Here is a 16549-nt window from a genome sequence, read left to right on the forward strand (position 1 = left end):
TTATTGAATTTTTTTCTACTTAAAAGAGAGAAGACTTTGTTTTCTCTTCTTTTTTTTCTTTTTCCTTGGGTCAGGAGCTCTGCTTGCAGATGGTCTGCTTGCTTTTTGCGGCATTTAGGGGACGTGGTTTAGGGACTTAGCAGTGCTGAGTTAATAGTTGGATTTAATGTTCTTAGATGTCTTTTCCAACCTAAATTAGTCTGATTCTTAGATTAACTGCTTATTGGATAATTCAGGGCAGAATGAATTCACACATCAATTTAATTTTGAGTGTCTGGGAGGAGGATCACCTGTGTCTAACTTCTATCACTTAACTCTGCTGAAGACTGTGTGGCAGTTTCACTGGATGTTTTATATTGGGTACAATTATTTTGGAACAGACAGCCTTGTTAGTATCTGTAACTTAGAGCTCTTTGTGTGACACTGCTGACATTGTGATAAAATGATGTGATTTTTTTAGTTTTGTTTTGTACAGCTTTTACTTACGTTTTACAAGGCTTCATCTGCATGGAGGGGATTTGGCTGTTTGCATTTTGCTTGGGGTTCTGTTTCACAAAGATATGCTTTTCCCCTGTCTTCTGAAGCATATGGCATCATGCAGCCCTGGTCAAGGGTTAATGCAGATAATGGAAGTAGAAGTAGCTCCAGAATCTGACTTCATATTTGCTTGATAGGCTATTCCTGATCTCTCTTTATAGAGATGATGATGCATGTGGAATAAGGTGTAGAAAACAAGATAGTTCTTACAAATGTGTAGGAAATGCCTTCTGTGTATGCAGGAGATTTGGGGTGGAGAGAGGGTTACACAGGAGAAAAATGTTTCTTTTGAAGGCCACAGGAGGAAGAATTTAACAGGTTTTTTAGAGATGCTGAAATAGTCACATGTAAGTGCAGTGTTGGATGAGCCTGGAAACAGGAAAACTTTGATTTTTATGTTGAATTTAATTTGTAACATAGAAGCAAATTCTCTTGGTGATATTACTGTGATGGTTGTGGGCGTGTTCTTAGGATGTGCTTGGCCCCATCCCTTTATGGTTTGCACATGGCAGCTTGGGCTCCCCTTCATAGGAAACTGGGAAACAATGAGGGTGGAAAATCCTGCCAGAAGGGGCATTATCCATAGACTGTCTGCAAGTGTGAGAATAACATAAATACAAAGGATGTGAGTTTTTGCTTAAAGTCTCCAATGTATACACTTCTCTGTAGTCGCTGGGATCTTCTCTAGGTATCCAAGGATCCGCGTTATTCAGCTGCTCTCGAAGTCTTCACTTCCTCGTGTCTCTTCTCGTTTTTCACATACTGAAAATGACAAAAAGTATTTTATTTTTTTTCTCTGTGGGACCTTGGCTCTGGAATGGCTAATTCTGATTGTAGATAAGACGCATTAGCTTTGAGTACTTCCGTACTCCAAAGATGCAATTCATCAAAACCCAAGTACTTTGTGTCAGATCTGAATGTTTCACAAGAGATTTTGTAATCCAACATGTCAAACTTGTTTAAATGTCAGATTGCAACTGAAAGCTGAAGGAAGAAATGAGTTCTTTGTTATCTCCCTTACCTTACAGAAGTGCCTTGCAGTTCTTAGAAAAAAAGAAAATTGTCTTATTTCTGCAAGAAATACACCATTATGTCATGTTGTAGAGGTGCTCCTGAGATGTGCAGCTGTTCCTTGTGTTGGTAAACAGGCTGGTGTTTCGTGAGGCAGATTTAGTGATTCAAGTAGAGCAATCTTCATCTGCTGAATAAATCTATTGCTGGTGACTTCTTGATTCTTCCCAGAGGTGACTTTGTGTTAGAAATTATTTGAGCAGGAAAAAGACCTCGAGGGTGTCCGTTTGCTCATCGCTTGTTCTGGGCGGTGTTGCTTTCAGTTACCTGGTGCTGAAGATAATGTAAGGATCATGAATTTCAGTCAAATGCAATGTGAGTTTGGCATCATTTCTGTTCCCAGCTCTACCACTGCTTGGATTTCTAGCTTGTATCCGTAGAAGAAAAATGAGTCTGTGTTCATTTTCCAGATTGATACAGCTAAGTCTGACTTGCCTAACCAGTAAGTCTCTGAAGAGATTGTGACCTGAACTTTTTTTAAAATCTTTCTAAGTGTTTTAAGTGTGTAGGAGCATATGGGGACAATGAACAGAGGTTGTCACTGTTCTCATAAAGAAACATTAAACCAAATATGTGTGCGTGTTTGTGCATAGACACTTTCTGAAAGATGTTCAAAGTTCCCATCTCTGTCCAGGACGTGTACTGGAGCAGCTGTCTCGGTGCAGATGTGGAAAACTGAAATCTGCCATGAAAACTTTTTTACCTTGCATATAGCAGCCCCCACAGCTGCCAAAATATCCATCCTCTTGTTTTAAAAATTTAAAAATGCTGAAAACATCTGCTCCTGCCCTGCACTGCAGCTGTGCCAGTGTATTATCTGGAAACGGCCTGAGTAAGACCAGCCATAACAAGAGAAGAAAAATCCCATGTTTGACGTAAGTGCAATTGTGGCTTTATTCCAGTCACTTCTTAATTTATGTCTCAAATTCAGTTTATCTTCATGCCCAGATGACTAAACAAAAGAGCTGTATGCACTTGACTGTTTGAAGAAACTGTCCCTGGGTGTGGGAAAAAAAGAAAAAATATTATTTAGGGGTGGAGGGTGGGGAATCCAGAGTATGGAGTGAGTGGCACCATCTTGGTTGTTTTAAATGGAGCATAATCAGAGCTTTGGTTTCCGTGAGTGTGCATGTATCATTTCACACTTTGAATGAGCTTGAATTATATTTTTATTTCTTTTGCAACACATATCCACCCAGGGTAAGAAGGGACTTCTCTGGCTGCAGGTAAAAACACACTTAAGCACACTAAATTTCTCCCTAGTCTTGAAATACTGTGTCATCTCAAGCTGCTACACCTTATGTGCAGGTTTTATTGGTGCTGCTGAATGTTAGATTTGGGGCTTGGATTTGCTCTGCTGCATCTTGTTGGAACAGTTTAAAACTGTACCCTGTCCCCGCCTGGATATCCCTCATTTTGGGGGTACCCTGCATTTTAGCTTAGCTCTAGGTAAAGAAGAGTTTGAGGCTGTAAACCTTTAGTGCTGAGGTCCTGAGGTGCAGATGTTTTGTTCCCTGAGGTTGAGTGCAGCTCCCCAGTGCATTGTGAGGAAGATGTTTTTGAAGGTATAAGAAGGAAAACAGTTTCTTGCTTCTTTTGTGCCTTGAAAGCAACTGGATCAGGGATGGAACTGCAAGGAGCTCTCCCCAGCTAACAACTAGAGGTTGCTCTCTGGGTGTTTTTTGCTAAGACATAATGTAGCCCAGGATCTCAGAGAGATTTTGGGGCACTTGGGCCAAATTTGAAATTAGTCTAGATATTACTTTTTTGTTTGTCTTATTTGGAAAACTTCTGCAGACTGTAGGTGCTGCATGTTTCCAATCTGCATCTGGTATTTGCTTTGAATCTTTGGGTCTGTTGGAATCCGAAGCCAAAAAGGTTCACGCAAAATGTTGTGACCCAAAACTGTTTAATCTCAGATCTGTGGTCTCGGAGCCACAGCCTGACTTGAATACCTGATGAGTATCAGCTGAGCAAGCATCACAGCATCTGACTTCTGCCCATGAACCATAAACCTTTTCCTCAGGGAACAAGAAAGTAAATTGGCCTTTGTGCAGAAACAGCCAGCTAGGCCGGGGCCACAGTTTCCTTGTGCTCAATACCAGACCCCACGGTGCTCTGCTGCAAAGTTCTCCTTCCTTCTAAGTGAAGCCATATGAAAAAAAAAATCCACTTTTTGAGAGTGGCTGAACCAACCAATTTGTTCAAGTCATTCTTCTGGTTGATTCATTTTTAACTGAAAAAAATGCTGATATATTGAAAGCAACTTGAAAAATGCCAAAAGGGAAGAAGGGGAAACAAGTTAAACCATTTGAAGCTCATAAAAGAAAAAAAAAAAAAGAATTTAAGTGCAACCACATGAGTGGTGTAAAATTGGTGTAATACTTAATCCCATGTTAGAGCACAATGTGTTAGATATGAGTTCCTCTAGAAAATAAGGCCCTAAAAATAACCTAAATATTTATGATTGAGAGTTCACAACATGATCAGCTCACTGTGTCGTGCTTGCAAGGGAAAAAACCCTCTGGTCTAAAGATCCACTAAGATAGGTCTTCATTTCACTTGGCCAAGGTTTTTACTTGAATGCTGTTCCCAGCTACTTCTTTGGATCAACATAACAAAAAAAGAAAGTCCCTGAGAGCCTCAGCAGCACATGGCTTGAAGGAAGAGATGGACCCAGATTTATGGAACATGTCTGTGTAAACGTTCTCAGTGGAAAAGGGTGAAGTAAACTTAGGAGAAGTTTAAGGGAAGAGCACAAGTTGGTGCCACAAGTTCTTGGGTAAAATGTGCTTCACTGGCATAACATTTAACAAAACATTGGTATTCAGCAAGGTTTTGCTGGACTCTCTTTCTTGCTAACGTTTTAAACTCACTTTGTCCTCGACAAACATTGATTTTACCTGATGCCCAACAGTAATTTGTCCAGGCAGAAACATATTCATCCAGCTGAAGGGATGGGAGGCAGCAATGCAGCCTCTCAGCCATGGAACATGGGTCAAGGACTAGATTTGGGTTAATTATACAGGGTAAAAAGACATTAAACACACATAGTGCTTGTTGTCCTGGTGTTGATGGATTATGGTGTTCATGGAGCAGCCCAACTTGCAGTGGGTAAATTAGTTCAAATGAAGGTTATTTACTGTACTGTGGACAAGTACATGGGTTTGGCTTTTGACAATATTTTATGTGAACTATAAAGTGATGCTGATTTTTAATATTTCATTTACTTGCCCACAGTAGATGACATAAGTGGCTGCTACCCAGCAATTGTGAATCTGTTTACTGTGAACTTTTTACCTTGTTTCTGAGGAGCTATTCTTTCATCCATCATCTCTTCCTCATAATATTTTCAAATAGCAATGTATTTCATTCTCTTTCTTTGTCTTAGCGTTACTAAATCTATCATCTTACTGGGAAACTTATGGTGTTGTCAGAAATTGAGTATTATGCCCTGGATTAAAGCTGTTTAGCTTGAACGTGACAAGTTGTTTAAAAATAGACTGTTATGCTTTGTATTCATTCTCCTCTCCAAAACTCTCTTTTGTAACAATGTAAATAAAGGACTCCCAGAACTGATACAGTGGAGCTGGCACAGTTAAAAGAAAAGACTCGGCTATTGTCCAATTTACTTTAATGCAACATAAATCTTAATTATATTGAACAAGTATCAGACTGCGAGGTCTTGGGAGATGGAGTCATTAGGTAACAGTTTACAGGGAACATTTATCTTCAAGCAAATTCCCAGGCCTCCTTAATTTCTTTTGTAGTTTCTTAAAGGGGTTGAAAACAAGAAGTGTAGTATGGATTCACTTTATACCCAGTTCATTAAGCAGTATCCAAAGCTGAGCCCCCAGAATAAGCTAGAAATTGCTAAAATAATAATTTCCAATTGTGCAGACCATAGACTTTATCACATCTGCAGAGTCTGAGGCTGCAGATGGCATTAATGACTCTTGGGTTGTTCCTATGTGCTGCCCTCTCCCGTTGGTGCTGGGAGGTCTCTGTCCTGCTCACCCACATCTGTATCACAGAATTCACACTTGCAACTCTTGCCCAAAGTAAATACTGGGTTTGATATTTTTCCTTTTATTTCCCACCAAAACTTTTTCTCCTCAGAGACATTTCCTAACCCAGCTACTGAACGGTAGCAGGATTCTAAATGTAGTTTCCAAATGCTACATTTTTTTTTTTTTTTAGCAAATTGCTTTCAGATAAAAGCAGCAGTAAAACAGATGAGAACGGATTTTTAATTTTTTCGTCTCTCAGTTTTGGTTTATCCTACACTCGCCACAAGCAGTATCTCTAAAATATATTTGTCGTTCCATATGCTGCACCCACTTTACAAATTTCCTGGAAGACTGTAGGGAAAGAATTATAAGATCACAAAATAGTTGGGGTTGGAAGGGACCTTTAAAGGTCATCTAGTCCAATCCCCCTGCAATGAGCAGGGACATCTTCAGTTAGATCAGGTCAGGCAAAGCTCCATCCAATCTGACTTTGAATGTTTCCAGGGATAGGATATCTACCATCTCTCTGGACAACCTGTGTTGGTGTAGGCAAGAGCCAACTTTTCCCATATGCTGTGAAGTATTAAGAAATCCCTTAAACTTGAAAAAAACCCAACCTAGTATTAAGGTTCCTCTTTATACAGAATCTTTGGTTTCTTGCAGGTTTCTCACATTCTCAGTTGAATGGCTCCAACCTAAGCTTTATGTGGGAGCTCTGTGCATTCACCCTTTGATAGCAACTCTCCTTTAAGCTGCCTAAAAGCATCAATACCAACTCATTACTCACTTGTTTAAGTACTTGGCCTCCCTCTCCTACACCTTCATTAGGACATTTTTTCCTCCCTAAGGAGCACCCTGTGCTTTCTGCCTGCCACCAGCAGAAGAGGTAAAGCAGAGTGGTTACTGAGCGAGCCACTTTAGATTAAACAGATCCAGGAGGAGTCCATGGAAAGGCAGGGAAAGATTAAGCAAGGCTGGTGTTTAAAGCACTCCCTGTACTCCAAGGGAGGCTGAAGGCAGCTGAGGCTCTGCCTGGGGGTAAGATCCCCAAAATTAGCCAAGAGGGTGGTGCACATAGAGGGGCTTTAATTGCTCAAATCACAGCTGGTTGAAAAAGGTGTTTCATCAGAGCTGGGGGTTCCTTTCCAAAACACTTGACTTGGGGATGAAGGAAGTAAACCTTTCTCCTGGCTGTAATGTGCTTTCAAGGAGGCTGCAAATATGTTTGGGGGTTTTTTGTCTTCTGTGTAGAAACTTGTGAGCAAGTTACTTAGGGAGTAGTGGTAGACATTTCTACCAATCATTTGTGACTACCTGGGGCTTCTGTCTGCAGGTTGCCAATCCCATAGCGAGGGAGCAAGTGGGATTTGGGGGCAGGGGGTCTGCTGGAGCTCTGTGGTGGGCTGGGAGGGGGAAGTGCTGGACAGTGTATCCAAACTTCAAAGAGGAGTACTCCAGGCCGTGGCTGAAATTCTGGAGATGCAGTTGCACGTTTGAGCACAGAAATGTTTATGCAACGGGGGAAATTCTGATAGGAGTGCAGAAATATTTAATGATCTTTGTTTATCATCCTTTTCCAGCAGAAAGGAGAGGGAGCAGTGTTGTTTCTCAGATAAAAAGCGAGTTCTTGCTTTTTGTTAGTGTTGCTGTCACTCAGCAAATACTCCACCCGAGCTGGCTGATCCACTGTAGAAGGCTGCAAAAAGGGGCTTTTTCTGCCAGCCTGGCAATGCACATGTTGTGGGAGAAGTGATGCTTCCAGGTGCCCTGCAGGGAATCCTGGCTGCAGCAGAGAGGCTGCAACACATTGGCATGGAGCAGTATTCTATATCAGTGTTTATTGTTTGAGTGCCTTTTTTCCTTAATTAAGAGTATTTTGTCATTTTTGGCACTTTATGGATGCCTTAGCCATTGCTGCCTGGTATGGTAAGAATAGGAACAAGATTTAAAACTGGAATTATAAATGTATGACCAGATCCAGGCTGTGTCAGCAGTCTGCACAGAAGAAGCTCTGACTCAGATAATGAGTAGTACCAAGAGGTTTATGTTCCTCACTTTAATACTTTAAATACTGTGATTTGTAAGCCTGTATCAGCCATTTGCAGCACGCAGGGACTGCGCAGCAATGCTACCTTCTCGACAAAGGCTTTTTCCCAGAATTTTGGAGCATGTAAGGCCTGGTTCCCTCTACTGTGTAAGCAATACTAATAACTTCAAAACCTACTTCCCAGCTTGCCTAGGAGCCTGATTTTGTTTTTTTCACCAAAATTATGTTGTGGGGAAAAAAACACGGTAATTAAGATGTGCAGCGGACTAATTTATTTGGTATTTGGGAAAGTGAGGAAGACATGAGATGGGTCCAAAGGGAAGGACATGTGGTAGATACTCTCCTGAACTCACTGTCCATCTGACATCACTAACCCTGTGCTCTCTGCTTCCCACAGGGCCCCCGGGGAGGCGAGGGAAGCCTGGCCGGCGTGGAGAACCCGGTAAGCATCACCTGTCCCGATGGCACTGGGGGCCCTGGGGGTGTCACTGGGTGGTATGGGAGCCTTTGGGCAATGACACCAGTCACCTCCACCTACCAGGCTGTGGAACAGGGACTTCCTACGTCCTTTGTGGTGGATACGAAGTGTTTTATTAAAAGTTTTTTAAAAACCCAAACCAACCCCCAAAACCCTAAAAACCAAAAACAAATTAAAAAAAAAAAAAAAAAGCAACCAACCAAAACAAAAAACCAAACAAATTCTACTCAAAACGCCCACAGCTGTTGCGTGTTTTATCCATCCTTCCATTTCTCTTGGAAGTATTCAGCCTCATCACCCTCCAGCACTGACGAGGAACAGTGAATTAGCATGGAAATAGGGAATCCCCCAGCTATGTTAGATGGGAGGTGTGCACTGACTTGTTCTCTGCATGTGGATGTGTCCATACATTGCCTGCCAGCCATAGGGTGCTGGTGTCTGCATTTGGGAGTCTGGGATAACCAAACCTCAGCCACCAGCCTTGAGCAGGTCCCCTGAGCATCACTGTGCCTTCAGCCCAGGTGAAACCACAGAGCAACCTTGCTGGGGTTTTCATTTGAGCTGACTGTAACTCTGTGTCTCTGACACTTTGGTGGATCTGGTGAGGTTTGGGGTTTTGTCCCTGACTTTGAAAAGGGAAAGGACTGACCCTGTTTCACCTGGAGGGAAGTGCTGTTTACATTCTGCTGTTGGGTCTGAGTGCTGTTGGAGAAGGGAGAGATGCAGCTGGAGTTCCTCTTTCTGAGGAAAACAGACAGGGGTGTGCCCAGAAAGCCAGGCAGTTTTTGGGATTGCTTCAATGTGCCAGAAAGCAGCATGTGAAATTTTACATGTCCCAGCTCTTAGGTTCTTGAACACTGAGAGAATGAACGGGAGCCAGTGGATTTTCATTTAGTGAGGAGGCTGAATTCTGTCCTCTGCTGCCTCTCACTATAGGAAATTCACAACTGGGATTTCAAAATGGGCAGCATAACTTTCTGATCACCAATATTTTGAACAATATTTCTAACTCTGAGGAAAGGAAATTGAGGAGATTTGTGCTGCACACCAGCAGCAGCACATGAACTGATGGACAAGGAAGGCAGGCAGGCATTTCCCTTCTCTTCCATTGATGGTATTCCAGAGTGCATTAGGTGTTTTCTGAGAATTTTTTTTTTTTTTCCTGAAGCATCAGGGATTTACTCCTGGGCAAGGGATGGGTGCTGATGGGGTGGTGGTGGATCCCAGCCAGCTTTGTTAATTTGTTTCATTTTCCCAGAAGCTGGGCTGTAGGAAGAGCCAACAGACTGCCTTGATTCTTCTTTTGGTTGTTTTTTAAGTATCAACTAAGGGCTCTAAGGGGCACAGCGGAATACAGCATTCAACCAAGGGCAGCTGGAGATGTCAGCCAATGGATCTGATTTTATATGCAGGCATTTATATAAACGCTGTGCAAGACGTGTCTCTGGTCCATACAGAAACCTGGGAGGTAGCACTGAGCTCACACATGCCCTTAAATCTCTTCTCCCTGCTTTATGCAAAACTTTTGAAAAGCATCATTTGCCCTCATGCTGTGACACATCTGCAAGTCCACTTGAGCGTCCCTCTGATGAAGCAGAAATCTGCCAGGGAATCAATGCAGAACCAGCAAGAAAACAAGCATTATAAAAGAAAACAAAAAAAAGAAATCAATTATTGATGATAAAAAAATTTCCAACCTTAGTAACAACTTTTTTTTGCATTTCTGCAACTGAGGAGGAAAATAGAGAAGAGTGCAGCAGCCACCCACTGCACACAGCCACACACTCAGCCAGGCTCAAAGGGTGAAATCCAAGGAATGCAGTGCAGAGCCTGTGGGTTGCCCACTGCAGATAGACACCCAGGGAGCAGGCATCCCTCTGTGTATTGCTTTTGGCTGAGCTGCCAGATGTTTGTTTCTCCAGATAACTTGAATATATATTTCTATATTTGTTTGAGAACCTGACCACACATAAACCAGGTCCTTGTTCCTTTGCTACAGCTGATAAATGAGAATAAAACTTTGTTTGTGTAGTGTGCTGATGTCTGTCCCTGGGGACCCTGCCTGATTAGGGCTTCACAGCCTCCAGACAAAGGCTGTTGGAGAGCCAGAAGGCTCAGCCCTGCCAAGGGGGAAGTGTTTTGCTCTGGCATTTGTTGAAATGGTCATGTTGAAACACCTTTTCAGATTCATACTGAAACTTTCAATGTCTATCTCTAAGAAACAAGCAGAGAAACTGTTAAGAGATATTCCTGTCCCTTTTAATCACACCCTCCTGTTGATTTAAACCAAGACTGAATTTTGCTTTTTTCTTCTGCCATGATGGATTCAGATAAAATAAATTAATCCAACAGCTCTGTTTCTCTAAACTAAGAATTCATCATCATGAGAATGCATTGGGACAACTGCTCTCTTCCACAGATATGTGCCTTACCATAAAAGATTAATTTTTAAACTAGTTCTGGAGGGAAAAATTTAACTATTTAGACTGTTTGGAAGAGGGACAAGCCTGGCTGTACATGCTTCAAAAAATATTTGTTATTGCCCCCAGAATCCGCCAAGGGCAGGCACTGGGTCCTGCTGGGTTCCTGCCTCGGGGCTTGGTGGTTTATTTTGCTATAGTGAAGCATAAAGTCAACAAGCTTCCCCCTGGGGAGCCCTGGAGGGCAGAGAGGGCTGCGCTAAACCCCAGCCTTCCTTTGGGGTTCACATCTCTGGTGGCAGCTTGAGCTCCCTGTGGCAGCACGATTGTCCCCACTGTCATCCCTTCCCTGACCTCAGACACAAGGATCAAGTACCTGGGGGAGTGTTTCTGCCACCATCAAACCAGCTGAACAAACCAGGGAGTAATTGAGTCAAATGGCTTTATCCAACCCATTTTATTTACCCTCTTCATCATCTGGTCCCATGGGAATCACTGCTGCAGCAGAGGAGCAGTCCTGGAGCTGGGCACAGCCACTGTGAAAGAGGCTACTTTTAAAAACCAGTTTATCCCACTGTTGCTACCATGAGACCAGGAAATTCACACCAGCGGCCTCCCTGGAGAGGTGTCACTTTGGCTGTTTGGTCTGGTCCAGCATGTCCTGAGCTCCATCCCATCCTGCCAGGACAGACACAGGGGTCTCAGCACCCCTTTTCCTGCAGACGAGCATCAGCAATTTCTTTTCCAGCTGGAAAGCAAGCACAGCCTCGAAGACCCACGTGCACCTACCCATGGAAGTTGTGTATAAAAATAAAAACACATTTTAATACTATTTTATGTGGGATATTCAGTCTTCTCTCACTGTGGGGTGGAAGAAAGGTTTTGCAGCACTTGCTGTCATTGTTGGTCCTGACAGCCAGCCTGCTCATCTCAGATGTAGTTCTTTTTCCTTGCCGAAGGCAAAATCAGGTTTAATGTCATGTTAGCTTATTTTTTCAATGTGATATGTCCCAGTGAGGAGCAGTTCAATTGTTGGAGTGAGCGTTTGTGAAATAACAAGGATTTCTGCCAGGGACCTGGGAGGTTTTGCTTCCCCTCTTGCTGCCAGCTGGTGCTGCGTGAGTGGGATGGGACACGGATGCACAGCCCTCACAGGGCTTTGTGTTTATTTTCTTTAAAGATTGAGCCATGCTGGGGTGTTCCTGAAGGATGGATGAATAGGATCCAGGATTTGGGAGCTTAGTTGAAGTATTGGTTCAAAGTCTTTGCACAAGTAGATGGTGGGAGATGACATTCTTGTCTCTTGTAATATCATTCTGCTTTCTTCCTCTGAGTTGAAGATTGATCCAAAAACTGATCCAAAGCTCCAAATCTCTCAAGATAAAGCAGGAGAAAATCCTCATGAAATGTTCAATTTGGGGAGTCCCTGAGTAAGGCTCTGCTGCAAGAGCTGCCTCAGGACACAAACAGCCAAAGCTGATGGCTGGAGTATTGGGTAGCACCTGTCTGCATCAGCTGTGCACAGCTACAGCCCAGGGGGATAAACGCTGGGGGTTTTAGGCACAAAATTGCCTTTACAGGTGGGCCTGAAAGAGCATTTTTTTGATGAAGTGCTATTTCATTGGAAAATCCTGACTTGGCATAATTTCTGGTAGAAAAAGTTTTGTTTACAAAATGTTTTTATTTCAAAAGCAGTTTTTGGGAAAATGTGTCGAAATTGGTGAATTTGGATAAAAGTCTCCTGCTCACCACCCATGACTTTTCCTTTCCAAATTTATGTTATGCTACAAGTGTTGTCTTAATTTGAACTTCTAACAAAGACTTAATCCAAAGGGATTTCTTGGGTTTTTTGAGTGGGCTGTTTTCTTACAGCTATTCTGTTTGTGCAAATATTCTGATTTGGAACAAGAAAGAATCTAAAGCTTTTTTAAAAGGAAAAAGAAAAAAAAAAAGTGATTTCTATCCAGGGAAGGGTTATTTCTCTCCCAGCCTTACATGTACTTAAAACCCCATATTTTACATATCAAGATTTACACTTTCAAACCCATTGGCTGTGTGATTGAGGGGACAAGTGTAAATATACAGTTGTTGTTATTCAGTAAGTGCACACGAGCTGCATGTGAATAAATCACACAGAAAATTGTATTTATCCAGGGATTTCTATTGCTCCCCATATTTCTCACTATGAACTGCCTGTGCCAACCTCATACCCAAGGAGTTCTTTTTCTGCTGAACTTCAGGACAAATCTAATCTGTCCCACATATGCTCTCAGTAATGAGCCTCTGCTAGGAGAGCATATTCACTGTGTGCCCCAGGCATAGATAGGAGTTAGAGGTCACCACACAGGGACAAATACTTTTTCCCAGATTCTGTGACTCCTTATGACTGTAGCAGTTGTCCTCCTCTGTTGTTACCCATGACTCAGTTACTCCCCTTCCAGCATCCTGAATTAATAACTCTGTGTGTATGTATATACATATTGTGTGGGTATAAGTACACATAAGTATGTATTAATACAGATTTTTTTGTATTGTAATGTTTTTACATCTTCAGGTGGCCACAGATGCACGGTTGCTACCTTGGGGATGGGCTATTTGCCCTTTAGAGTTGCAGCAAAGTCATCTCTGACTCTTCCTGAGCTGTTGGGAATGTTTAGCTGGTTTTGTTTCCCCTGCCTGGCTCTCTCCTCTCATGGTGGGAGAGCTTGCATGATAAATGATTTGCAGATTTAACAGAAATATCTTATCCCAAAATTTCCAAGCTGAAAAAATACTTGGAAATAAATGACTGTGACCTGTCATTTCCCATATGTTTGTGTACTGCTGGGGATGATGCCACTGTGATCTGCTCGGGCTTTGGATATACAAAATAACATTAAAGTTGGTCAATCAGGAAATCTGGGTCATTAATTTTTAATGAGTTTTGATTTTCACCTCCTGCTAGCACAGCTGTCCATGTTCTTAAGGAATCTTTTGGTGTTTCCAAATATCTCCATGCCCTTGCACGCTTGAGCACAAGCTGTTCCCTCCTGGTTATAGCAGCATCATCCCTGCTCAGGGTAAATCAATCACAGACCAAAATCTGTGCATTTGCAAGTTATTTTTGTCTTTCTCCTCTTCCTTCTGAAATCAGCCCCCAAGTTAGTTTTCAATACACAAAGGCTATTTCCAACTGCTATTTGTTATAAGAAGAATTTGATTATTCCTTTAAGCCTCTCAAACTGATTCTCACTAGTCAAAATGGTTAGCAGCAAATTCTGGCAAATTTCTTTGAAAAGAGCATATCTCTTGCACAATGCGTCCACAATGATGAGATGGCTGGATGAGGGGCAGCCCCTGGGTATAGGATCTGCTTCTTTATTTATTGTTTAATTGCAAAATATTTGACTTTCTTCTATAGGAAACAAGTGCCTTGTGGCTGGGCTGTTAAAAACATGTTCAGCAAACCAGAAAGTGATGCTGTTCTTAGGAGGAGAAAAGATCAGTTCAATAGGTTTCACTTTATGCCTTAATGAAGATTTATTGAGCCTCAATTCGCCAACAGCACAGTGAAAGATTGGGGTAACTCCACTGATGGGGGTGGAGAACATCCCAGGGTGCATATACAGAACCCCCCTATTCAACTGTGATTCCTGGATTTGGGAGGAGGAAGCACTTTAAAAGAGCACTTGCCTGCACATGTTGGGGAGAAAAAAACAGTAGCTGAGAAAAGGAAAGTAGGCAACAAATTCCAAGGAGATTATAATTGGTACGTGATTGAAATCCCATATTAAAATAATTTCCTGCCCACTTCTTTGAGACTTACTCTTGACTTTTCCACAAAAGGGCTTTTGTGGGTAGCTTGGTGTAAGTGAGTTAATAAATCAGGTTTATGATTCTCAGTTAATAAATTGGCATAGAGCCATTGGCTTCTGTATTCAGAAGAAATTAAACCAAGGAGAGCAAGTTAAGCCCCTGTGCTTCTGGCCTGGAGTGAGACGTGGAGGTTGTCCCTGGCCCAGGTGTGGCCAGGCACTCTGCTGTGGCTGTGTGGCACTGACCCCCTTCAGGTGACAGACACAGGTCAGTGGGATGGTTCTTGGTGCATTGCCAGTCATTACTTGCTGCCACTCCTCATTCTTAGGCTTGTTTGTTTTTTTTTAAAATTCAGCTTGGTAATGTTTTTAATTTTAAAACAAATTTTAAAATCCTTGAAAAGGCATTGGCTTGAAATATGCTTCTTGAATAATATTGTTGAATAACATAAGATGAACAAAGCTTTTTTTTTTTTTTCCCCCCTCCATTTTAAGTTTTTCCACATTTCTTTTTACTTTCCTAATTGTGCCTGGTTTCTGGTTTTGATCAGGCAAGAATCAGAGCATGAAGAGATCCCAAACAGAGCTATAGGCTGCCTCATGAACAGGAGTGGAATGTGGATTGCATTGGATTAGGGCTCAGCGTTCACCTCAGTGCAGCACCAGTTTGGGAAAGCAGTAGGAAAACTGCAGAAATTGGTGTGGCTGGTGGGGAACACCCTGCACTGCTGGGGAAGATGGGGAAATGTTTCTTTTTCTACTGCTGTTAATGCCAGGTTCAGACTGTGCCGCTGGCAGCCGAAGCCTGAGGCAGGTGTGAGGGGTGTTTCCCTGGAGCTAAGGCACTGTGCATCAGTCCACTGGCTGCCTCTGAACACGAGCGGGGGTGACACAGGGCTGTGGGGTTGTGTGACATGTTTTGAGGTCAGGGAGAGATGGGAACCATCCAACAGCAACATTTGGGGTCTGTGGAAGCAGTAGCACTGTCTTTGTCGGGTCCCTACTACATTGCTCCTCTGGCTTTTGTGAGCTTATCTTCTGTTTCTTTATCTGAAGGGTAAATAAGGTCCATGGTGAAAATAGAGAATTTATTAATAGAAATTTGCACATTTTTCTGGCCATGTCTGTCTCCTTTTTGCTGGCCACAGGTGGTGCCCAAGGCCCTGATGCCCTGCATGTGGGCCCTGCCTTGTGAGGTGCCCAGGGTATTGTAGGAGGAGAGAAAACAATCGTGCTGTGGAAAAGATGGGAAAAGAGTGGTTTTACCCTGTCAGTACTGCTGTGCCAGCAGCACAGGTCAGATGGTCTTGTGACAGGAGGACGTGGATGGTGCTGAGTGTATCTAGAAAGTCATTGCATGGGAATTGGACTGAAAAGTCCCAAATCATTCTGATGTTGGTTCCTGCTATGTGCTGCTTTACCAGATTATATTTCTTCTTTGTAACTGACTCGTTCTTTCTTTGTTTTTCTTTTGTTTTCCAGGACCTGCAGTAAGTATCGTGAATTTTACTGTTGGATCAACAAAGTTAAGGCTTCCCCTTCCCCTGCCTTTCAGTGTCCTTGCAAAAGCACAGCATTTTTTGGTAGAGGTGTGTCTGCAAACAAAATTGGTACCAGATGCTGCTGTATTTTTTTTTTTGTGATTGTAGAGAAATGGGGGGTATGTGTGGGGGTGAATTTTAAAATGTTTAACTTGCTGCCTCAAGGGACTCCCAGTAATTTTAAACTCAGAAAATATTCAGTAAAAACGAGTTTTCCCTTTAGAGAGTTCTTTAGTCTGTCTCTATTTAACAGAAAGAGCTCTGTACTAATATTTTAACATGTTAGTGGGTTTATTGGTTCTAAAGCTCTGTCTTGCTTTTCTTATCTGTTGTGTTTCCAGCATTTAATATGGGTTTGGTTGCCTCACAAGGGGGGCTAGAGGGAAAACCATAGCTTGCTTGCTTCTTTCTTTGAAGTCTTGGGTAGAATAATGAGCATTCCTACCAATGCAACCAGAAAATTTATGGGCAAATAGTTGTTTGAAGGAGTAATAGTTGAAAATGTGTTAACTCCTCCTTTCAAATGTTCAGACGTGCCTTTGGCTGTGCCACCACATCCAAATCTGTTGTTCTCCTGCTGGTTTTGGAGTGAGAATGTATGTTTTGTTTGTGCCCTCTAAGTTGCTGAGGGTTGGTTTAAAAAGTAAATTA

The 16549-nt window shown here is 42.4% G+C and overlaps 1 protein-coding gene across 1 annotated transcript in view; it reads left to right on the forward strand.

Moving 5' to 3' along the window:
• Window positions 1–16549, forward strand: part of LOC309578671 (uncharacterized protein) — a gene marked incomplete at its 5' end in the record, with an annotated part of 179648 nt that overhangs the window by 122997 nt on the left and 40102 nt on the right. Inside the window, 2 exon segments of the mRNA XM_082291434.1 lie at window positions 8063–8107; window positions 15840–15883. Of these exon segments, the coding sequence (XP_082147560.1) occupies window positions 8063–8107; window positions 15840–15883 (89 nt within the window).

This window comes from Coloeus monedula (assembly GCF_965178545.1).
Source record: "Coloeus monedula genome assembly, chromosome: 15".
NCBI lineage: Eukaryota > Metazoa > Chordata > Aves > Passeriformes > Corvidae > Coloeus > Coloeus monedula.